The sequence below is a fragment of the Erithacus rubecula genome (assembly GCF_903797595.1).
Source record: "Erithacus rubecula genome assembly, chromosome: 11".
Taxonomy (NCBI): Eukaryota; Metazoa; Chordata; class Aves; order Passeriformes; family Muscicapidae; genus Erithacus; species Erithacus rubecula.
Genome location: NC_136663.1, coordinates 11,718,572 through 11,743,139, shown reverse-complemented (window position 1 = coordinate 11,743,139; position 24,568 = coordinate 11,718,572). Strand labels below are relative to the sequence as shown.

General features: G+C 51.6%; 3 protein-coding genes across 9 annotated transcripts in view; 1 reads left to right on the top strand and 2 right to left on the bottom strand.

Moving 5' to 3' along the window:
• The window catches only part of XXYLT1 (xyloside xylosyltransferase 1), a 32,252-nt gene extending 11,115 nt beyond the window's left edge, over nucleotides 1-21,137 (top strand). For both annotated transcript variants that reach the window (XM_079315726.1, XM_079315727.1), the window contains 2 exons: nucleotides 8,009-8,141; nucleotides 20,012-21,137. In XM_079315726.1, coding sequence (XP_079171852.1) covers nucleotides 8,009-8,141; nucleotides 20,012-20,408 — 530 coding nt within the window. In that variant the 3' untranslated portion in view covers nucleotides 20,409-21,137. The remainder of the gene's footprint in view (nucleotides 1-8,008; nucleotides 8,142-20,011) is intronic.
• The window catches only part of OPA1 (OPA1 mitochondrial dynamin like GTPase), a 399,390-nt gene that overhangs the window by 1,711 nt on the left and 373,111 nt on the right, over nucleotides 1-24,568 (bottom strand). The gene's annotated exons all lie outside the window — the stretch shown is intronic.
• DLG1 (discs large MAGUK scaffold protein 1) overlaps nucleotides 1-24,568 on the bottom strand; it is a 434,654-nt gene that overhangs the window by 324,491 nt on the left and 85,595 nt on the right. The gene's annotated exons all lie outside the window — the stretch shown is intronic.

Here is a 24,568-nt window from a genome sequence, read left to right as displayed (position 1 = left end):
ATAGCTGTGCCAGCCATTGTTCCTTCTGGGGTGAGCCTGTTGTGCTGAGAGAGTTGTTTTCATGACGCTTTTCAGGAGCAGGCAACAGCAGACCTCTGACTAAGCCCACCCTAGGTAAGCACTGGAGGCTGTGGCCTTTTAAAGGGGTCCACATCTGCTGAGATGAGCTGCTAACCCGATTTGGCTGCCTGTAGAACATGCCTCTCTTGGCAGGAGAGTGCCTTGGTCCCAGCCTTGGTATGGAGAAGGAGTCAGGAAGGGCTGCTGTGATGAGGGGGATGTGGCTGCTGCTCAGCAAGTGCCTGGAAGGCTCCTGGGCCCTGCATCACAGCACAGAGCCCTTCCCTGTGGCACTGCTGCCTCTGGGGCCAGCATGGCCTGCAGCCCCCGGGGGGTAGTGTCACTTCTCATCATTTCCACTGCCTGCCCCTTGCCGCAGTGCCACCGTCGATTATTTTTGGATGTCCTAGATCTGTCAGGTCAGGGCTGGCTGCTCCCCCTGCTCCCATGGAGCAGCAGGGTCTCATCACCCAGTGCTGTGATGGGTGCTGCCTTCCTCCCTCCCCAGCCAGACCAGCTGCCCCATCCCCAAAGGGCTGGAAGCTGCTGGGGGCCACCCAGTGTTGATGCTGAGGCTGCTGTCTCCCACAGCCTGTCCCTGCTCTGCCATAGCTCATTAGAGCTTAGCAGGAAGAAACAAGAACAAAATCTGCCTGCAGCCCTTTCCCCCAGTGTGTGCAGTTAACTGGGATGTGAGCCCAGAAAATTTATTTTCCTGTGTCTTTTTGGTTTCATTTTCCACCTCACCTGCTCATTACTTCATAGCTTTCCATCCACTCTTTTGTAATTTATAGCAACCTAGAATCAAATCTTATTTTGTCTGATTAAAAGGTTTCCTGCTGCTCTTTCTCCAGCTCCAAAAAGTGTTTTCACACTCCTCCCCCAGCAGTGGCATATATTAAATACAAGGCAAACAGCATTTCCAACTCCATCCTGAAACCTATTGCGTGCCTAGTGATGTTGCTGCCTTGGAGTCCAGTTAAGAGCCAAGGTGTTGAGTACTGCTAAATATTAGTCTCTCCAACCTTGATGGATTACAAGGGGACAGTTGGATGCACAGGAAAAATTAATTTCCTGGAACAAAACACATCCATCTCCTGCTGAGTCTTCCCCTTCCCTCAGAAGATGGCTGCAGGGTGTGGAGCAAGGCGATCCAAGTGATGCCACTGTCAATACCTGGGAACATTGCTGCTGCTCCAGACCCCTGAGCTCACCCAGGTGCCTGCCCTGTGTGGGTGGTAGCAATGATTTGTCATCTAGCTCTGGCAGACAGCTTAATTTTTTAATTAGCTGATAGGCTGATTAGCTGCTGTGCTGTAGCCACTGCTCTGCTCTGCTGGGTGCCTAATCAGTGCTGCAGAAACCTGGTTAGCAGCCGGGCAGTTGGGGCACATTGCCTGCTGCACTGCCCTCAACTCTGCACAGAGAGGGAGGCTGTTTGGTGGGGGAAGTGGCTGCTGGGCTGTCCCAAGGAGAGGAGGGGCCCTTGGCTGCATGGCAGATGTTGAGGACCAATGTTGAAGCACACAGCTGGAAGGTAAGCTGCTCTGCACCTTGGCAAGCTCTGCTGGTGCAGGGCTTTGTAGCATCATCTTCTCTTGGGAGGGTGGGCTCTGAGCAGCACCATGTCCTGGGAAGGGGGACTGCAGCTCCCCCAGTTGCCAGCACAGTGGCAGCAAGCACTGAGGAATGTGTCATGCTTGCACACGTGCACGTATGCCCCTGCCTTGGCAGCTTCCTCTGGGCGAGGCTCTCCAGTGCTGCCGAGGTCAGCTGGGCAGGCAGCAGTGATTAATCCTGGGCACAGAGGGGAGGCTGTGTGTGGAGAAAACAAGGCCTGGCCAAGGGAGCACACAGCCAGAGAGGAAGCTGCTCACAGCCCTGCTGACAGCAGCAGGGACAGCAGCCAGGGGCAGCTGCCAGTGCAGGGGGCGAGCCAAACCCAGGGAGCCTCTAATGAAGGGCAGGATGGAGAGCCCAGTATGGTTGTGTAAATAAACTGTGTGCCTCCACACTGGGCTTGTTGAGGTGCTGGCATCGCTGCCTGGCACTGCAGCTGTTCATGTGCCCTGCTCTCTGGTGCAGCTGAGGCTTTTGGGGACAGCTGGCTGCTGCTGCTGGGTAGTGCCCTCTGGGTTGCATAGGGACCTCTGGAGCCTGTCACCCACTCTGCATCCATGCTTGGCCTTGGTGCTGGCTGTGGGAGTGGAGTTTTTCTTGGCCACACGTCTCTCTGAGCTAGTGAGGGCGGAGAATCCTGGTTTCACAGCCAGCACAGGCAGCTTTGTGGATCTGTGTGTTGCTCCTGCAGGCACACTGCCCACTGGAGCTGGCGGCTCCTGCCCTGCTCCAGCAGGTTTATTGCCCAAGGCAGCCATCTGAAAGTCACTGCTGATCCTTCACAGCTCCTTCTTCCTTTGGGATCATGGCCTGTCATGATGGGGACAGCTAAAACACCTGACTGAAAAAAAATACTGCTCAAAGCGATTCAGAGAGGTGAAGGGGCAGCTGTTCAGGTGTGCCCAGCATTTGTAGACCAGCAGACCTGAGATCCCCAGCCCTTCTAACTGCAACCCAGAGAGCTTTGGCTGCTTGGCTCTCTTTTTTCTGGTGGTCCAAGGCAAGTGGCAAAATGAGCAGCCACCCCCTGGCCCTTCCCCACAGCCCACTGCAGGCCCTCAACAGCCAGAGCTGCAGCCAGCAGGGGACACTCCCGTCATTTGGCTGCACTGTCACCCATGCTGGCTGCAGCTGCTGCTGGCCCTTCAGAAGGTTCTCTGAGCTGCTCTGCCTCCAGCAGCTCCCTGTCCCAGCCCTCACCATCACCCCATGCTGCCTCCTGAAGGATGGAGTGGGGTCTTGCCTCCCTGCGTTGCAGGACTGGCAGGTGCCAGCTCCATGGGAAAAGGCAGAGTGATGTGCCTAGATCACACAGCTAGGCTGGCAATCCCAGCAGTGCCCTTGTTGATCTCACCTCTTAAAGCACCTCTGGCCCAAAAATCACTGCTGTGATGCAGAGAAGGTGTGGGGAGGTGCTCCCACCTGATATGTGCTAGGTTAACAGCTGGACTCGATCATCTTAAAGGTCTTTTTCGATCTAAATAATTCCATTATTCTGTGTTGGAGGAGTCTCTCCTTATTGGCATGCAGCATCAGAATGCAGAGGATAGCAGGAGCAGAGGCAAATCACCACCAGCTTTGGTGACAGGGGTTTGCCTCAGGAGTGTGTGTGAGATTTGGGCACAGTGCAGCCTGGTGGGGTGGTGTCCTGCCCCCTCCTGGTATCCCACTGTTGCTTGCAGTATCTCCTCTCCCACACCAGCTGCAGGCAGAATTTTTTACTCTGAGGGGGCTGAGCTTGTGCTAACATGAGCCTGTCAGTGGGCTGGAGAGTTAAAGCATGTGCAGCATTTTGATTCTTGTTACTACTCTTCATCTATTAAACCACTGCTCAGTTATCAATGATTTAGACTGCAATGTTTGCTGGACAGCTTCTGCCCTTTGTGCTGTGATTGCAGCTCTCCATTTCAGTATTAAGTTCCTGGACACAACTCTTCCCCTCTCCACTGCCAGTGGTGGCATGCTGCTTCCCTGGATCTTGTGTGGTTTGTAAGGAAGTGGAGGGTTTGGAGCCAAGGTCAGCACTTGATCCCAGCCCTGCTCCTGCTGTCTGGGCTCAGCTTTGCAGGGGAGCAGCCCTTATACAGAGAAAGTTGTTGGGATGAACTTAAATGACTTTGGCTGCAGAACAGCCTCTCCTGCTCTCAGCAGGCTCCTGCCTTTGCATCTTCTCTTCACCTCACCTTTCATTAATGGTCTATAGTTATAAATCCACTATTTACATTTCTCAGAGTCCATCCTCTCATCTCAGGTTAGGTGAAAGTAGTCCTATTCTGTGGGCAGGTTCAAGGCTGCCCATCCATAGGCTGCTCTGAACAATGAGAGCAGGTCCTAAAGGGCTGAGGGGTAAGAGCTGCTGCTGATTGCTCATTGCATGACATTCCCTGAACTCTTCCTAGGTCTGCCAAAGCAGCTCACCTCCTCCCTGTGTCCCTGCTGCCATTCATGATCCTGCCTGACATTTTTGGGAAGGCAATTTCATAGAATCTTAAAATTATTTGGGTTGGAAGGGACCCTAAAGTTCATCTGTGTCCAGCCCCCTGCCATAGACAGGTGTGTCACCCAGTAGATTGTTCATCTAGACCAAATTTGCTCCTAAGTGTTGCTCCAGTGGTGGGGTGACCTGGCTCACTGCACACCTCCTCTATCCCTGGGTCCATGCTTCCTGAGAAGGGCTGTGTTAGACTTGCTGCAGGGGCTGCCCCCTGCCACAGGGGCTCCTGGGTGCCTTTCAGAGCGTGCAGACAACCTGCTATATCCTCCAGCACACTGATGGGATGCCTGTCTGTGTGTGCTGTTATAGCCTCACTGGGTCCTGGCAGAGAATATGGGGCAGCAGAGTACAGAGGCATGACCTCTGCCTACCTCTGCCCCCTCACTGGATGAGGTTGTGGGATGAGGCATCTCTGAATGTGGCCATTCTCTTCTGGACAGGGCTGGAAGCTGGTTTTGAGCCAAGCCTGGAGCACAGCCCTGCTGTAGCTGCTGATGTAAGGCTGCAGTAAAAGATTACGAGCTTTAAATGGGGCCAACCTGTGCTATGAAGCTGTCACTGCTAATGGAGACCATCTCTGCTCTGAATGGCACAGCTCCCCTTTCCACGCTGGAGCTGGACAGAATGGAGAGTTCTACACAGTATGGCAAAGTTAGAAAACTCACTGCTGAGCAGAACACTCAGCCTTTTCCCACATTTCCAGCTGGATCCCTCTGAGCAGCTTGTGTCTGAGAGAGCACGCGATTCCTCACCCCCACATGGCAGCCAGGACAAAGCGCTTGGTAGAAGGGCAAAAGAGCATGGTGCATCATGAATATTAGTGCCTGGCCCCTTGCCAGTGCAGGCAGAGAAATCATCCCAGCCATTAGTCTGTGCATGCAAGCTGCAGCTGGCAAAGCGATGCTTAATGTCACCCATGCTCACTTAGGTCTCAATGTTGCAGTTCATGCTTGCTTTAACAATTTTTTTTTTAAAATTTAAAAAAATTTTAAAAAGTGCTTAGTCCTTTCTGGGTCTAATTTCTTAGTGAGTATTTTTTGGGGGAAGCACAAGGCACTTCATGGACCATTGTGCTGGGGTGAGCCAAACATGGGAAGCCTCTAAGCCTCTTAGGCTAGCCTCTAACCTAAAACCCAGGGTGTTTGTGTAAATAAACTGTGTGTCTCCATGCTGGGCTTCTTGTGGCACTGGCATCCCTGCCTGGCACTGCAGCTGTGCTCAGCTCAGCTCCCTGCTCTGCTGGGGCCTCTGGGGACAGCTGGCTAGGCAGCATGCTCTGGGTTGCACAGGGACCCCCAGAGCCTTTCACCCATTGAGGTGCTGGGGCAGGCAGGGTTGGAACTTCCTCCAAGCTCAGTTTTCATTCTCCTCTGTGATTAATTGCAGTTGGTGTTCATCTGGAATTTTAGAGAACAATTGGATGACGTGTCTCACAGTTGATTTAATTAAAACCTGATGAGGCGTCATACAGCTGCTGTGCACCAGGGTGAGTGGTGCTGGGATGCCCCTGGGAATCCCATCCCCTCTTCCCAGCCTCAGCAGTACCTTGTAGAGCTCAGGCTCCCCACATTTTTCTGGAGCTGAGCTTGTGCTTTAAGGCCAAGGTCTTCTTGTCCTGGAGTTTTGTCACCAATCTGGGTATTCTCAAGTCTGGTAATGTTTAGGATTTGGGGGTTTGCCCCACTGTAGTTTGGGCCACTGGGGAGGTTTGGTGCATTTGGGATACATGTCTTGTTCCTCAGTGCAGAAATCCACTGCTTTACTTGCAGTGGCCATTTCTGAGGCAGTTCAGAAGGCTGGGGGAAACTGCTTTCAGGTCAAGACCTGCTTTAGCCTGTGGTGAATTACTGTTCCTGGGGTTTAAATCTTTGCAAACAGAGGATTATGGTGATGGTAAATACTAGGTAGGCCTGAGGATTGCCATACTGATGGCTAAAGGGAGCACGGCCTTTCCCTTTAGCAGAGAGAGTGTGATGGATGTTAAAAAATAGAGATACAGCCCAAGTTGTAGCTTAGACACTATTTCTCCTTGATTTATATTTCTGCTTGGGTGCTTCGCAGTGTTAGCAGTGTATTTCTTGCTTAACCTCACAGGGCCTTTTTGTTCTTAAATGAGGACAATGTGGTAGGTATGACCAATTGCCAAGAGTCCCAGATTAGTGCAAGATCTGCAAAAAATTCAGAGCTGCTGTACAGCCCAGCATCTGCTTGAAGCACAAACACCAAACAATGAACACTTTTGAAAATGCAAATCTGCACTCCTGTGCTGGAGGATAACTGCTGGTGCCTGGCTGCTCTTGGTGCCTCTGGGTCTCTAGTCCCATGGTGGTTTGGAGGCTGAAAACACAGCAATTGCCTGCTGCTCTCAGCAGCCAGGAGCAGCCAGCAGCCTGTCCCAAGCATGACAGGGTGAGGGAATGAGGAACCGTGGTGGCACTGCCCCAGCAGCACCAGCCTGATGGGAAACCCTGCCCCTAGGCACAGCAGATGCAGGCAACAGAAAGTGAGGGCAGGCAGGGCTTGTCCTCCTGCCTGCAGGTACTGGGCAGGAGAAGGGATGAAGGCTTGGTTTGCTAATTGCTCTGGAATTGGTGGTGACAGGCAGGTCTGGCCTGCAGGGAGCTGTAAGGGCACCTATGCATGATGAGTGGGACCAAAACAGGTTGATACAGCCTTACAATCCAATTAGTGCCGAGTGCTAAGCAACCTGGCCAATTTGCTCTTGGCTTTTATAACACATATAAATAGAGGGGGCATTACATAATGCCCTGGGGGTGGCTCCACTTTCAGTCCTTGAGAAGGGCTGAGCTGGCCTGGCTGGAAGATGACCATTGCTTTGCTCGTGGCTGGGAGATCCCATCTGGTGGCTTGATCTCTTGCAGTGTTTGCACTTGCTGCATTGCACTTGGCCTGCTGCTATCCATGCAGCATCCCCAGATCTGCCTGGGACAAGCAGTCCTGTCAAGGCACATCTCTTGCACACTCTCCCAAGCAGCATCTCCATTTTTCAGTCCTGTGTGCTGTAGAGGAGACTGGGACAAATTTGGGCAGGAGCTTGACCCTGTTAACAACCTCAGGCCTAGCCTTGAGAATTAAGTCCCCCAGCCTTTCCTTGCTCTTGATATTTCATTGCAAGTATGCTGCCATGTCTTCACAACCCTCCCCTGCCTTTGAGAGGGTACCATGAGCAATAAGAAAGTCTTCCAGGCTGGTGCAGATCACCAGCAGTTCTGTGCAGGCAGAGGGCTGTAATCTCTTCCTCAGAGAAGCCCATGGCAAGCTGCTGGGAGCTGATGGGTTTGTGCAGGTGATACTGGAGGTGTCATGGGGCAAACTGATGTTGTCCATGATGGGAATTGCTTTGGACTGCTGGGCCAGGGATGGATGCTCTCTGGGCTGGAGGTGGGAAGTGCTCATGGACTTGGCAGCTGAAAGTAAACATGGAATTATGTGGGGATGGCACTACAGAAGCACTTCCAGAAAGGGAGAGAGGCTGGGTTGTTGAAGCTACCTCTTGCTTTTGTCTGTTATATGGAAAACCAGTCTTCTGGAAGGAAGGAGGGAGTGGATAGAAGTGGATAGTGGATAGAAGCAAGGGGTCACCAGAAATTATTTCTGAAGTAAACACACAGTGGTAAATGCTTCATGATGGTTGAAGTTTATTTGCTTCGTGCACAGGTTGCAGCTGGATTGTGTTTGCTCTGAGTTGGTCAAGTCTTGCCCATTGAGCAGACTGCACCAAATCCTCATTGGGTTCAGTTCCTCCATAGCTGCTGGTAATCATGGATTCCAGTTTTGTCTTGTATTGCTGACTTTTCCTCTTTGTGCTTTCAGAAATAACACGGATCATCCAGGTAGACTTGGACCTGAAGTACAAGACCAACATCCGAGACCTTTTTGATGAGTTTGACAACTTCCCAGAGGGAGCAGTCATTGGGATTGCCAGGGAAATGCAACCAGTGTACAGGTACAGCCCCCTCCCTGTGGGGAGCAGGGAATGGGCAGTCGGTGGCTGGTGGCTTTTCTTCAACTCAGGTTGCTCTTTGAAAAACTGGGGAGCAGTGGTCTCCCTGCTTTGATCCCTGCAGGGGGACTTAAACTTGTAAATCAGTATGAGCAAAGCATACAGTATTGCTGTGGTTTATTTGCTTGTTCTCACACACCATCACAAGACTTCTAGAGCCAAATTCTTTGATCATCAGTGCCAAAGTCCATGCCTGGACTCTAATCCATCTAGAGAGAGGTATGCTTGCCCAGCCATGCCTGTTGAGGTGCTGTAATTGTTTGTGTGTTGGCACTCGAAATTTTGGCTGGGAGTATTGCAGAGAGTAGGGATCGAGTTTGGGCAACAGTGAGGTTGTGGGTCTCTGGAGTGTCAGTGCACTTTCTGCTTCCTCCAGGGAAGGCTGAATGGGCAACTCCTGCTGACCTGGGCTTGCAAGCCTGAAGGTGACCTTGTGGTCCCTTGCTCTTCAGATGCTTGGTCCACCAGCCACTGCCAGCTGTGCTGGAAACCACTCACAAAGGAGTGGCCCAGCCCTTCCCACTTGTGGACCACTGGTGGGATTCAGGGACATGGGTATTTCCAGGTGCTTAGAGAAGTTGGTTTCGTTTAGCCTGCATTGTTCCAAGGACAGACCTCAGGTTTCTTTTAATCTAGGGTAAATCAGATAATCATCCCAGGATGCCTCAATGGATCTCAGCAGAGCTGAGTTGGAGCATCTGAGATGGCTTGACTAGATTTCCCAATCCTACTGGAAGAGTTCTTGGAGAAAGATAAAAAAGTGTAAGAGGTCAGTATGTCTTCCTTACTGGAAGCCTACTTCCCTACTGAGCCTCCTTAGGCATGACCAGCAGCACTCTTGGGCAAAGGCTGAGCTGCAGAGATCTGGACCAGCCTTTCTTGCTGCTTGTACATCCAGATGGGAAGAGTGTTGAGACAGAAAACTTCATCAAAAGGGGAGTGATGGTCATTAATCACTACCAATTTCTCCCTGGAAATCTAAACCATTTTAAATAGTGTGATTGCTCAAACTACAGAATTCCTGAGATGGAAAAAAGCCATCTCTCTGTCAGGGGCATAAGTGTTGCCTCTTTCCTGATTTGTACTCTTGGCAGGATGAGCTGGGACCGGAGGAACGCATATGCTGAGGTCTTGTCTCCATAGGGTGGCACCATGCTCAGAGAGTAAAGGGCTCCTGTATCTGCTTTGGGTATCCTGTCAGGATTTTGGTGCCCAGAATGGTAAATCCAGCCCCAGATAATCATATCAAATTGTTAGAGCTTAAAGGGGCTGGCAGTAAGAGCTGCAGCCAAGAGTGGCCATGGGGCTGTGGCCCCAATCAGATCCCTGTCATTAGCACTGCAGCCTGCAACGGGTAAATCAAACCTTCCTTTGCCTGCAACTAGTGCAGGGTGGAATCACTTTGTTTTTGTCTCTGCAGGGTTTTGCATTATTTCAGTGCATAGCTAGGGTGTGGGGATGCTGATCTGCTGCCTGGATGTGTTTTGTGGGACCAGGCATGCCTGGAGGGGACTGAGTTAAAGTTTGGGGTGCTCTGCTGGAGAGCCTTTCAGCATGGCAGGGGACAAGGCACGGGATCATGGGCCTGAGCAGTGGATACCTGACCCAAGCCACAGCCATGTTCTCTCCCTCCTGCCACCTGCAGTGGGGATAAACATGTCAAGCAATAGCAGCCCTCACAGGCTGCATTTTTGGGCTGAACTTTCTGTTGTTGTAGTTTTGACATTCTGGGTCACTTTGGGCCATGTTGTGCTTTTCTTCTTGTGTTGTTTTGATCTTCATATGAAAACAAGTTCCTGATCCTTCTTGTCGCCAGATCACCCGTTGTGGGCCGAGCTGTGCAAACTCCAGCCTGCCCTCCTGCCAAGCCCTGCACCCTGTGAGGCTCACACCTCACTGCTAAAAGGTTTCCAGACACAAACATGAGCTGACAAAGCATGGGTGTCTTTGTAAAAAAAAAAAAAATCTTTACTATTTTTATACTTTTAGAAAGAGAAAAACATGCTGTAGGTGTGAAATAAGAGGTGTCAGCTCCAGCCTTGTTGTTTGCCTTGTGTGCAGGCTTGAAGTGTCAGTTGGGAAAATGGTTGTGGGGCAGGAGGAGGATTACAGGGTGATTGTGGGGTCTCTGTGTTGCCACTCATGTTTTCCTCACCATTTCACACAGCTCTCTGCAGCTCCAGCTTTGCCCCAAAAATCAGAGGACCTGGGATAAGTTAGCAGAGCTGTTCTGAGCTTGCTCATGAAGCTGTGGACTCGATTCCCTGGGGCAGGGTAAGCCAGTGGCCAGAGAAGTTCTGGGTACCATCTTTCCTATAGCAATGTATAGCAATGGTAAAAATGGATCAAGATCAAGTCACCATCTGTTTCCATTGGCTGCCTGGCTGTGGGCTGTGCTTTCTAGGCACAGGTTGGGCTGCAGAAGGCTCACACTGCTGCAGTGGTGCAACGAGCAGCATTGGGCACAGACATTCACAGGAAACAGGAGTAAGAGAACAGTGAGTCGGAAACATCCTGGAGCCTGTCTGCATATCCTGAAGGTAGGGGAAACCTCCAGACAGCAAAACAGGATGGCACGGGAGTGTTTCCACTCGCTTGACTCATGCTGAAACAATGCCCGGCCACTGTTTGTCTTGGACAAACACATTTCTCTGAGCAACAGGATCTCCCGGCCCTCCTGCTAGGCCAGTGCTGGGATTTAACTGTTGCACAGTCTGGGGTTGGCCTGTCCTCCAGGGCCTCTCAGGGTGAGAGCAGTAGCTCCTGCTGAAGCTGGGCAAGGATCACCCTGCGGGGTCTGGCAGGGAGTCCTGGGTGCAGAGGGGGAGATGGCATGAGCCCATGGCATGTGCAGGGAGTGATCTGAGGTCTGAGGCCATCGTTGTCAGGTTTTCTTCTCTCCAGCCACAGCAGGGAAAAGAGGCACCTTGTCCATGGGTCAGGCATGTTGTCCTTCCTGTGGCTTTTGGATCCAGTGTGGGGCATGGGCTGTGATCAACACCTCTATGGATAGGGTTGCAGGCAGAGCTTCCTCCCACGAGAAGCTGCCCCCATGGTGGGGTTGTTGAGGTCACTGGTACTGCAGCAGCCTCCTAGATGCTTGTGGGCCTTTCATTGCAGCACTGGATTCCTTATGCCAGGCTGTTGTTTGAACATTGGCCTGCAGAAGAGCCTCTTCCCAAGCTGACTTACACCTGCTTATGTGTCTGCCTGCAGAGGGTTCACACTGTGGCCAAGATCAGGAGCACTGGCTTCAGTGGGAGTGATACTGATGTAAAGATTAGACTTTCCATCTGAAGTTTGTATCATCCAAAAGACTTTCCATGCAAGGAGGTCTTCTTCAGAGTCATAACCTTAATCAAAAGTCCTGTTGTCCCCTGCAGCATTTCAGCTGCTCAGTTGTGCTTGCCAGTCCTGTTCACCAGGCTACATAGACTGAGTGATAGTGGTCTGTATAAATACTTATGTTGCACTGAACCTTCCATGCCAGATCTTGGTCAAATTGAGAAGTCCAGGCTCTCTGGTGCTCTTGAGCCCTGCTAGGAAACACACACAGAAGCACTGCAGTGCAGCCTGCATGGGAGTGACCAGATGGGCAGGCAGGTCACTGTCCTTGGGAGTTGTGTGGGTACATGCCCAACCCATGGAGCAGCTCAGCTGGGCTCCCTGCAGTGTAGTTGTGCCATGGCTGGTGATGCAAGCACAGCCTGCTGCTCCTCAGCCTCCTGGCCAGGTGTGAGCATGGGGCTGCACCTGGGGCATAGCAGGGTCTCCATCAGGGCACAACAATGGCATCCTTGCACCAGGGCAGCTCACACCTACCTGTGCCTCCCTGCCAGCCTGGCGTGGCTCAGTACATATTCCCAGACACAGGAATTGGGTGCTGCCAGGTGCCAAAGGGATAGAATTCCATTTTAAAGCAGCCCTGTGGTTGAGAGAAACAGAGTGGGGAAATACTGTGGCACTCCCTAAAATGTCCTGAAATCTCAGATTACTGAAGGCAGAGCTTAAACCCTATTCTTACTGTGTTTCCTGGTTATAGATCCCTCTGGTCACACTGGTGGCATGTGAGAGGAAGCAGAGCACTGGTATTGATTGCACAGCTGCTCTCAGCAGCCTTGGCCTGACCCCAGGCCTGTGTACCAGGCTGTGCTCCCTGCTCCCATCCCCACAACCATCTCAGCCTCTTCTCTGCCTAAGCACTGCTGCTGCTGGCACTGGCACTGCCAGTGGCAGTGGACTCTGGTGCCCACCAGTGTGCCAGCACCACCTGGGGCTCTCAGCACTGCTCCCATCATGCTCCTCTTGGAGGTCTTCTTGGGAAGGAGCAATCTGCTGGCAACAGGGAGGACCTAACCACAGGCCCTCAGATGGATACTTTCACCCCCTCCAGGTAGGAGGGAGATGGGCTTCAGGAGAAGTCCCAGAGCTTCACAGGTCCAGGAATGCACACAGCTGGGGCTGGAATGGTGAACTGCTGCCTCCACTTCTGCTGTTGGGTGAGATCTTTACTGCTGTTCCCTGTGTCAAGAAGCTAATTAAAGCTTGAGGCATCTTGGGAATCCACAGTGTTGGAAATGATAAGTTTGTCCAGTAGGAAAGGATATCTACATCAAAGGGGCAGCTCCAGACTACAAAGGGCCGACACTTGGGTCCCTGTGTGACTGCAAGGCCATTCGCCTTTGCCTCTGCCTAAAACCCAGGGAGAACTCAAACAGGACATTATTTTGTAGAAAGGAAAAGCTTTGTTTCTGCTCGTGCTCATGTAGGAGCTGCTGTAAGCGTGCTGTGTGCTCAGTGACATGCATTTTGTTTGTTTAAGAGCTGCTAAATAACCCAGAGAAGGCCATTAAGGGGTGAAAGCAGGACTGTGCAGCACTTGCAGCGCTGGGTGTTTGCTGGAGCTCAGCTCGGCGCTAAGTCACTTTGTCAGATGTTTGGAAGAGGAAAGGAGTTATCCTGGGCTGTGAGCAGGCTAATGCTAAATCCATAGCCAGGCCAGGCTGTCAGAGTCTGGGCTGAGACAGTATGTTCTGTACCTTCTCTCGAGATCTAAAAAAAACCCCAAAGTACGGCTGACAGCTGCAAGCAAGGAGCAGCTGGATTCCCTGGCTGAGGCAGCAGTGGTGGTTGTAAGATATAACACTGCAGGTGGGCTGCTGCCTGTGATGGAACTTTTCAGTCCTCCTGTCTGAGTTTTCCTGGTTTGGTGGACTTCTCATGCAGGCAGGTGGCCCTGACTTGGAGGCTTTACTCTTTTCCAAGGGCTTTTGCCCTGAGGAAGCAGAGAGCTGGGCCCCTCAAAGGGCTCTGTTCCCCAGGCCCCTCAAGAGTAAAGGCAAAATTTGTGCCTACCATTTGTGCCATTGTGATGTCAGTGCTGCCTGCCCAGAGTTCAAACCCTGTACACTTTAGATTTTAGACCATTTCAAGACTTTGACTTGATTTGTAGCAAGTGCTACAGTTCTAGGAATTGTTTGGCAGTGGTTGCCAAGAAGCAGCCAAAATTACAGAGCAAACAGGACCCGCAGGGAGCTGGAAGCAGAATTAATTTCAGGAATTCAGCTTTACCTCTGATTTTAAAAATTACCCAAGAAGGTCAAGAGTTGTGTCATGTACAGCTATGAATATCATTAATATATAGGACCAGTCCAATTTATTCCCACTATGATGCAAACATGAAATGTAATTTAAAAGCAATAAATAAATTGGATAAGATCTGACAACCACAACTGTGCATTGATTATCACAAACAGTATTAATAATATTAATCAGCAGGTGAGCTTCTGTGATGGGAGAGCATCTCCCCTGTTCCTGAGAGTCCCATTGGCAGGCAAGAATGTCCTAGAGCAGGCAGCCTGTGCTTCCAAGGCAGGCAGGAGACACTGCCAGAGAAGAGTTTATTGACAGTTTTTAATAGAAAATTGGCATTTTAGTGGTAATTAGTCCCACAGTGTTCTAGAGTGTCCCTGTGGATGGGTTGTCCCCCTTCCTGTACTGGTGCTGATAGAGAATGGTCTGGCACACACAGGTTGTTGCTCTGCACTGCCACCAGTGCCACAGGTGTTTGATCTATAGAGGGGAGGAAACTGATGTGACCCAGACAGGGGTTTATGGTCCCACCTCTACTTGGAGGATGACTTTAGCACTGGCGTGGGCTGTACAAATGTTTGGTGGTGAGGAGGGCCACTCTTGAAAATCTGTCCCACAGAAAGGTTTTGCTCACAAGCTGTGTTCACAAGTTGTCATTTGTCATCTATTAAAAAGTTCCCATTTTTGGACTAAGTCCACACAGAAATGTCAGCACTGAGAATCAATTTGCTGCTCTAAATACAGGCCTTTTAAAAGTTTGGCATGCAGGCTGGGCTGTGGTAGAGACCAGCACATAATTTGCACATTACGTGAGAAGTTTATTAGGGAATTACTGATGTCCTCATTGAAGGACAGTCTGTTGCTTCATCAGTATTTTCCATGCCTGAGCTGGACCTTTACCCTGAACCTTTCAGAGAAGGGTAAGATGGTCCTGGTGTGCATACCAACAGATCCTGCCCTTTGTCCTGGGATGGAAATTGGCATTGTTTTGCCCCACAGTGACATTTTCCCCTGCAGGGCAAGGGATACTGCTGTGTTGGTGATGCCACTGCACATGGTACGTGGTGCTCCTGAGAGGCATGGAGCTGGGATTTCCTGGATTACACAAACTCTTCAGCCTCAGCTAAGGTGCTGTGGAGTGGGCTGATACTGAACCTGCTGCCCTGGCTCCTTGGAGGGTTTAGCAATGGCACATGGAAAATAAGCAATTAGCAACAAGGGCTGCTTTGTTGCAAAGCCTCTGAGCTCACCAGGCCGAGGTCCAGCTGCCAGGGCAGGAGAAGGGAGCTGGATTGGGTGCTGCTCTGGGTGCAGCCCCAAGTGGGTGCCTCCCTTTGTGTGGCAGAAACTTGGAAGGACCCACCTTCATTGCAGCAATGCCTTTTGGAGGTAGGAGGAGAGGGAGAAGGGGGAGCTGGCCTTTTCCTGAGGGTTAATCTTAGTTGAACACAGTGATGGTAAGGGACTGACAGCTGACTGCCTGCCACAGTGAGGATTAGCCAAGAGGAGAAGGGTGCAGGGAAGTTTTTTGGTTGTGTTCTTCATGCTAAGGATGAAGGACCCTGAGTGGACCATGCCCTCATTCCCATTACTCTCCCTTCTCCAGTGCCCATACTCCAGGCAGGACAGAAGCTGCTATCAGGGTCTCCCCTTTGCTGTCTCCCATTTCAGGCACATCCCCTGTCCCCATCAGGACACTACATACTTCACATTGCAGCTCCCATCCCATCTGCCTCTTTGACCAGGTCCCAGGCACCACCAGGTGTGCAGCTCAGCCAGGGATTGCTTGGTGGGACCACAGCCAGGTGCCATGTTCTCCTGGCCCCCCAGGGAGTCCTGGCAGCAAATGGAGCAGGGAGCAAGGTGCACTTGTGCCTCACTGCTCACTGCACAGGAGCAGTGGTGTTTGCCAGCTGGGCACATGCCTGCAGCTGGGGATAACACCAGCAGCCATCTGTGTTCTGGCTCAGGAGCTGAACATCGTATTTGAGGTAGGAGAGCGTGCACTTGTTGTTTTAGTTGGTGTTTGGGCTGGCAGGGCTGCTGTTGGCATGGCTCAGACAGGGATGGCTGGCAGCCCATGCTTTTCTTCTGCTCCAGGAGCCTCATGCCTGTCTGAATGGGGCTCAAGGTGCCCCAGCTTCTGATCCCTGTGAGAGAGGCTTGCTGACAAAATGCATCCTCAGTACTGACCTGCTGCTGCTGCTGCCCATCCTGCTCTGCAGACAGCTGCCCAAACTGGCAGCCCTTGGAAAGAGGTATGAGCAAATCAGTGAGCTCCAGCAAGGAGCTCTTTCTGGGATGCTTATTGCATCCAAACTTGTAGATTCCCTATTTTTGTGGCTTTATCCCATGACTGTTGGCTTTGTTTCCCCTTTGGTGAGAGAGGCCATGCAGTCTTCCTCCCTGGGTACCATGCTGCATAGGCACATGCAGTGCACACTGGCTGCACCCTGCAGCCTTCCAGGAGCATCCTCTAACCACAGCCACCCTGGGTCTGGGCTGGCATCTCGTTTCATTTGATGTCATTTTGACCTGGTGTCTTGATCCCCCAGATGCCTGTGTGGGGAGGCATTCCTGGAGATGTGGATGCATGGGGAAGATCCACGTGCTCAGCAGCAAGCCCAGTGGCAGCTGCACAGCTGGTGTGGCAGGGTTGTAGCCTCTAGAACATCAGGTGGGTATAGGCACACAAGCCCATTCTGCTGCTTGTGGGGCAAGTGCTTTGAGCACTTGTCTCCCAGCTGGCAGTAACCCCTGCATCTTGCCTTTCCTGCCAGCTCAGGCACGCTGCTTCTTTACCAGAGGTTTCCAGCTCAATCTCATGAAGTTGTCCCATAACCGAGGACTGAAGTAAATGAGTGGAAGTTCACAAATTTGGACAAAGTCTTTCCCCCACTTTTCTGTCCCTTGCTGCACATGAAAACAGGAGAAGGCCCTACAGAATACAGCTGGAGGGTGGGGTGGTCCCTGTGTCCTGGCAGCTGTCCCCAGTGAGGCGTTTGGAAGGGATGGCAGCTCTGTGGCCGCGGGGCTGCGAGGCAGGGGAGGTGCGGCTGCAGCGCCCTGTGCTGGGCCAGCAAGGGAAGTCCTGCTGGAAGCAGCATTTTTTATCTGGCCTGCCTGGGCCTGGCCTTTGAATGCTTGGAAATGCTCTTCTCCAGATGTTTCCTAGCACACGCCGGCTCTGTTTATAAACAGCTCCTCAAAGCAGAGCCTGCTGGGGCTGCAGGCAGGCAGGCCCTGCTCAGCTCCCCTGCACTGTGGCACGGGGTCTGGGGCCACAGGTCACCTCTGTCCCCTCCCATCTACATGGGTTGGAGCAGTTAACAAAAGCCCCCCATGCCTTCTCTTCCTTTATTCTCCCTTTCTCCTGGCTAACAGCTTCCTGCCCCGATTCATCCTGGTGGTGCCAGCATCTCCGGCTGCCTTCCTGCCCAGGTCTGGTGCTGGGGGCACAGAGAGGAGGGCACACTGCCCTGCTGAGCTGCCTGTTCCCTGGGAGGTCCTGGCCACTCCAGGGTCTTGGGTCAGGGAGACGTTTCCACTGCATCCAGCTGGAGTTCAGTTCCTTGATGATTGTCACAAGGGCACATCCTGACAGCACATTCATCCAGCCCCTGGAGTTTTCCCATTATGTTTTGCCAAAATTTGAGGTGGGTGCCAAGGGTTGATGTCAGGCAGGAGAGAGTGTAGTGGGTACAGGCTGTGTCAGCTGTTTGGCTGGTTGTTGTGTTTTGCCAGCCCCCTCTCCTCTGAACAGAACAATGCTCTCATACTCATCACTTCTTCCACTTCTAGCTGGGTGGACTTAACTTTCAGCCATGCTCTTCTCTGTCCTGGCCCCTACAGAACTGTACCAAAACCTGCCTGAAAGACAAAAGCCAAGAAAAAGCCTATCTAAACAGCTGCCAGTGGCCCTGCCAGGATACCTTTCCCTTGGTTGGCCTGAGCCCAGCAGGGGAAGGTTGTGCTCAGCTGTGAGCAGGTTCCCAGATCATGGGCACTGCGGAGCCACCTGCAGCTCATCACATCCTGGATCTCAGCTCACATCACTCCCTGCGGATGGCCCTGCCCTCCCTGCCTGCCCCACACCCCACAGAGGGCTGGGGGAGGACAGTCCTGTCACAGCCAGCACTAGGAGGAAGGGCTGAACAATTGCTGCTTGTCAGTATGCCTCCTCTTCCTGTAGGAAAGGGCATGCTGTCAGCCATCCACGAGTCATCTGGGGAGCAGCATTGCTGGAAATTCAGTCATGGGACACAGATTTGCTTTAGCCCCCCATGGCCTGGCAATGCCAAGGGCCTGGGTGCTTGCAGTTTTTTTATCCTGGCTGCTTGCAGTGGCTGTAATCTTGTCCCTTAGCTTGGGCAGCATGTGTTTGGTTGCAGGTTAGAATGTGAAAAGAGTCAGCTTCTCTGCTGTGGAGCTGGAAATGTGCTCCCCTTTGTGGCACTGCTTACCCTCTCCCTCCTGCCAGCTTCCAGCAGTACATTCTGGGCAGGGGGATGGCTTTCTTGCCACTGCTGGGGAGAAGCAGAGAGCAGAGGATGCAGAGGTGGGCTTGAGCCATTCCCTTGATCTGAGCACATGGCTGGTGCTTGTCTTTGCAAGTTGAGCTTCCCTATACTGCTGCATAGAGAATGTTCCTTTTCTAAGGAGCAACTCATCCATGAGTTGTCCTTGCCTCAAGACACAGCTGCTCTTTGCAGAGGCAGAGCCCTTTATCCTTTCCCCACCCTTTAGATTCAACAAACACTGCTGCCTATGAGCTCTGATGAGCCAGCCCATCCTCCACCCCCCTTCCTTGGTAAGCGTGGATACAACTGCTTCAAGACTGAGCCTCCTTCCATGGAAAACTGGCACTTGTAAAAACCCTTTCTGTTCTGAATCACATGAAAGGGAGTGGTGTAAAGACTCTTAATGAAATGGGAAATATCAGTGCATTAATGGAAAGTTTTAAGGAAGTGATGCTGCATGATGCTTGTGGTTCTGCAGATCAGGAAATTAAAAAGATATTCACAGTTGGCATCATTAATGGAGCCACATTTTCTGCTGGGATAATTCTGCTGGTGGCTGTTGAATCCTGGCAGTCACCTTGATCCAGAGCACAGTCCAGAAGGATGGATTTGCTAGTCTGATATCTGTACAAGCTGTAAGAGTGCCTGGGCAACTGGGAGCCCCACACAGCTTCTTAGAAAAAAAATTTAAATGTAAATGCTTGCAGTGAGAGAGCATTGCCTCTGGAGCTTTCCCAGAGGCAAATGTCCCTGCATCTTTCTTACATCTGATGGAGTCCAGCTCCAGCTTCCAAGCATTGGACCACTTTAAACATTTGGGTGCTAAATCTACCAACAAGTTCTCATTAACTCGAGCTTCATGGAGACTTGGATGGTGTCTGATAGGTTTGAAGAGGAACCAGTGGCAGTCTTGGTTTATTCTTTCTAAGAGTGTTTCTCCTTGACATCTTCACAGCAAGGTGTAAAAAAAAATAACTTTACCTTAAGTGAGAGGGCTGGAAGGAGAGAGCAGTGCTGACAGGCCTGGACTGTGAGATGGTGGTGGGGGTCACAGGTCCCTCCTGCTTTCCTCTGAAACAACAGGCTCAAATTGCTCTCAGGTGCTCAGCTTTGCAGCAGAGGATGCTGTTTGAGGGAAGAAGACACTCAGACTGAATGGCAGCAATTTTGAGGGTCAGATCCAGCTGCTTGGGGAATAGCATGGGATTATTTCAATTCCTGCAAGTGGGAGCAGCCTGTGTATGTATGGTGTATGTATTCTCTGACACAGGACTGAGAAAGAAGACAAATTTCTGGGCTGCTTGCTTAAGTAATTGAAATTAGGACACTTCTGGTGGTTCACCCAAGGCACTGGGGATGTGGTTTTGTCTCTGCACAGCCGTGTGAGCAGTCACATGATCTTGTGTCCACTTGACTCACCAGAATGATGCTGGTGAAACAAAAGGGGCTTTAGGAGGTGGTGAGCAGCGTGGTTTGAAGTCTGGGCAATATCCTGTGCAGGGGGATGGAGAAAAAGGCAGCCTGTGATGCACTGGCTGTTCTGAGAGGCTGGGTGCTTCCAGACAGAAGGCAAGCATGCTGAGATCCCTTTGGGTGGGTGGTAGATCCTGTGCTGTGATCCTGACCTGCCCAGACTTGAGGTGGCTGCTCTTCAGGCTGCACTCCCTGACATCCCTGTGCCTGTTCTTCCTCTCTTTCCAGGCACACCTTCTGGCAGTATCGCCGTGAGAACCCCCAAACCAAAGTGGGGGAGCCCCCTCCTGATGGGCTGCCAGGCTTCAACAGTGGTGTCCTGCTCCTGAACCTGGAAGCCATGAGACAGTCCAAGCTCTACAACCAGCTGCTGGAGCCCACCATGGTGCAGAAGCTGACAGAGAAGTACCACTTCAAGGGCCACCTTGGGGACCAGGATTTCTTCACTATGGTGGGGATGGAGCATCCAGAGCTTTTCCATGTGCTTGACTGCACGTGGAACCGACAGCTTTGCACATGGTGGAGGGACCATGGATACAGTGATGTGTTTGACCAGTACTTCCAGTGTGAGGGGGAGGTCAGAATTTACCATGGGAACTGCAATACCCCAATCCCTGAAGATTAAGGCACCCACTGCCCCAAGGGGCAGCTCTGACTGCAGCAGGACCTGCAAAGCCATACTGGCTGCACTGTGAATCCCTCAGGAAGGGTGACCAGTTCTGATCCAGCATAATCCAGGGAGCATTCCATATCCTACTGCCTGTAGCCTCACCCTCCAAGAGGAAGGGCAGTTCAGCTGTTGGAACAGGACATCTACAGCCACTGTGTCCAGGGCTCAGCTCCTGGCTCTGCTTGATGAAATCCATGATGTCCATCTGTGCCTCAGCTGCTGGGGCATGGGGACAGATGAGGGGCCATCAGAGACTGCTGCTTTTGCCCTAGGCAGGGTCCAGCTGCCTGGGTGCTGTGCAGCTTTGCCTTGTCTGATGGTCGGCAGGAGTCCCCAGCAAGCAGTTTTCATTTGTCATTCCTTGGTGGCCCAGTTCTGCACCTCATGCAGAGAATTGGTCTGGTCCCTCTGGAGAGCAGACACTGTCCTCAGGTCATATTCCTTTTGAAACATTCCAGAAAGGCAAGAGGGCTTTAAAGACTGAAAAGGTTCAAATTGGGTTGCTTACAAACAAAAAATGAATGCTAGATAAGCTTTCAAGGCTTCTGTTAGTTCTTCTTAGCAATAAAAGCTTTACTGCTCTGTGTTGTCCTAGAAGTATTCAGTGAGTATGTAGCAATAGATTCATTTTTCTAGCTTTGCCTTTAACCTTTCATATGAGAATAAAGCTGCAGATGTCAGACATGCTCGGTTGTTTTTCTGTGGCACAACTGAAGTCCTGTGCAATAGGAGGTTTCCTGCTCTTATCATGACTAAAAAGTAGCTGATGTGTATCTACTGGGCAGTTGAGTGTGGTGCCCCACATAGCTTATCCCACATCTGTCCCATGTGAGTAATGCAAATAGACAAGCTGGATTTTTAAAGATCATCACCACTCTAGGCAGGGTTGGTTTGGAAGGAGCTGGGAACTGCCTGTGCTGTGGATGAGTGAGCTGCAGGCTGAGCACACTGTTCCTTGAATAAATGCTGCCTCAGTGAGCCCTGCAGGGGTCTGTGTCAGGGACTGCATGGCTCATTAACCACCTCCAGCCCAGCCCAGCTTGTTTTGCACCCCATGTGTACATCTGTGTGATGTGCATGTGCAAGAGAGGGGTGTGGGCACCTGATTGTGGCTTAACCTAATAACATACCATATGTGCCAGGAGTGTCCTGGGCTCCTTCCCCCATGCCCATGAATGGCTGGGAGAGAGGCTCTCTTCCCTCAAACTGATGTGCAGAGGCAGCAGGCTGTGGTATGAGCTGCATCCTGAACCCTGCCCTCTCTGCTGTGCTGAACTAATCAATTTCCAAATACCACAAAACCTTGTCTGTAAGTACTTTCTCATCCCCAGGGAGGGAACAGCAAAGTAGTGATTAAAGGTGAGGGAAAGACACAGTGCCCTGCTGTGTTAGACTTACATTTTTCACCAAAAACAAGGTGATCCAGCCTCATTGTGCAAGGCAAGGCAGCCAGCCTTGCTGGAGGCTGCAGCGGGGCAGGATCTGGGGCAGGTGATGCACTGTGATGATGCACCCTGAAGGATGGGGAGGATTACTGGTGCTTACTGGTCAGGTCTCACTGGTGGCACCAGTGAGACAAGGGGCTTCACATGCCAGGGCAGAACCTTGCCATCAGTTTGGAAATGGCCATGCTGGAAATACAGGCCAGGCTGCTTGTGTCACCAGCACAGGGGAGGGGTGGGATGATGAAAAAAAGTGGCCTTTACTAGGGACTGAGCAGCTCTGGGGTGGCTGTGAGTGTCAGGGCTGGCCCAAAAGCACCATGATGGATGCTGCAGGTCACACCTTGGGAGGCAGGACTATGTGGGGCTAGATTCTCTCCCTGCCCCACAGCCATCCCTGGAGCTGGGCCAGGCATTGTGCCCTCTACCTGCAGTCAGAGGATGCTCTCCATAGGGTTGGGAGCGTTTCTCCATCTCTATGAAGTCCCAGGTTCTATTCTATGTTGGAGAACACCTACATGTGGCCACTATGGCCTTAAGGCTGAAACCTTTTGCTTAGGTATTTTTTTTTTTAAATAAATTATCTCTTCTTTTTTTCTTTTTTTCTTTTTTTTTTCCAGCTAGGAAAAGCGTAGTTAAATGCAACATTTAGTCGAGCGTTGCTGGTTTTCCCGCGGCAGCCTGGAGAGCCCCGTGGCACAGCCCCTGCAGAGCCCAGCCCCGTCCGGAGCCCGGGTCGGACCGAGCAGCGCGGGCAGCGAGCACCGCGCCGTGCTATTTATAGACCCGCACGTAGCTCCCTGTGTAATTATCTCCCCTTCATGCCCTGCTGATTGCAGGCACTAATGAGCTCAGCCGCAGAGAGCGCCGTGGCAGCCTGGGGCTGGCTCGTGGGCTGCCGGCTCAGCCCTTTCACAGGGTGCTGCTCCCAGCAGAGCTCGCTGTGCACCCCCGGGGCACTGCCTGCCCACGAGCCCTCACCCCGCAGGCAGTTCTGGACTAAGTACCCAGTCGGCATTTCCTTCCGTTCCTGGAAAAATGAGGACTCTCCTTCCCAGCCCTTCTTTGCCCTCCTGCACCCTCCTGCTGCAGCCCATCCTCAGCCAGGAGTTGCTCCAGGCACACAAGTTCAGACCTGAGCATCCTCTCCTGGTCCTGTGATGCTGGTCCAAGGCTAGGACAACCAGCCCTTAGCAGCTGCCAGCACAATCATGGTGAAAGATGCCCAGAAACCATTAAAGAGGACTGGGGATTTGCTGTAGTGACCCTGCAGCAGCACTGGGACTGACAGGCAGCTCCTGGTCTCCAGAGGGCTGGCACTGGCCCCCTGCCTAGCAAAGGGCACCTGCAGACTCCAGAGCCTGGTTATGGGTTGGTTGGAGCCCCTCTGGAGATGCAGCAGGCTCAAGGCAGCCCTTGGTGAGTGGCAAGTGTGGCATAGCTGCTGTGACACACAGCAATGGGGGAAACTGTGGGGAGCAGGAGACCAGTCCCACCAGCACAGGCTGGTGGCGAGGGATGGGGCACATTGCACCCACAGGAGAGCTGCAGTGATCTCTGCAAGGACATGCTGGGCTTTATCCTAAGGTTACTCAGCCCAGAGCTCCTCCATCAGACATTCCTGCTCCTTGTCTTCTCACCTGCTGGCTCACAGCAAAGTGCTGCTCATCTCGAGAGCCCCGTGGTTACCCAGGGTGGAGAAGGAAATGGGAGGCAAAGGGGTCTCCGTTGTAGAAGACTGGGCTATGGAAAATAGCTCTGTAGCTTAAGCTTTAGGGAAAAATTCAGTTTCTTATGCCATTCAGCCTTCATGAGAAATTGCACATAGAGAAAACAGTATTCATTATTTTCTGCCCAGCTTTGCTTCCAGCCCTGTGCTGGAGCTGCATGAGATTTTTGCTCTCCTCTCCTGCATTTCATAACACCATCAGTGTTTATTCTCTTACTCATTTGTACTTCTTTCCCATTTGAAATAATCAATTGTTGGTATAAACTCACCTAGGGAGCAATTACTGTGAGCCTAACCCAAACAGGCACTGGGGTGCTCCATTAAGCAATATCACCTCCCTCCCTCCCGGCTGATCCCAGAGGATACATTATTTACTTTTCAGCTGTGCTATTCATACCAAGCGCACTTCGGTCAACGTGCCAAGAATAACACAAAGCCTAACAACGGGCTTCAGTGCTAAGATGGAGTTTCTGACTTTACAAAGCAAAAAAAAAAAAAAAATAAAAAGCCAACCTATTATTTTGCTTTTGCTGAGAAATGCCTGGCAGCAGCAGAGAAGGCAGGGGCCAGAACCACCCCTCTGCCTTCAACAGAGCCATGGGCAGCGTGAAGTCTGTCCTGAGGGACACAGAAAATGGCATTAAAAAAAAAAAAAAAAGAAAGCAGTAAGCCTGGAACACAGGTCAGCAACTGCCTGCTTTTCCTTTTAATACAGATTTTATTAGGTTGCTGCAATGCTTTGTGAGTGTTTCCTCAAAAGCTTTGCAGACCCACGGAGGGACACTTTCCCCAGCACCTGTAGATATTTTAACCAAGTTTTTAGTATCTCTGTCTCTGACCATCACAAGCCTTTGCAGATTTAATTACTAATTGCAAAGAAATTGCTGCCTGGTCCTATAGCCTTTTCATTGCCAGCAGGGTTTGCTTTGTCCAGTTCTCTTCTG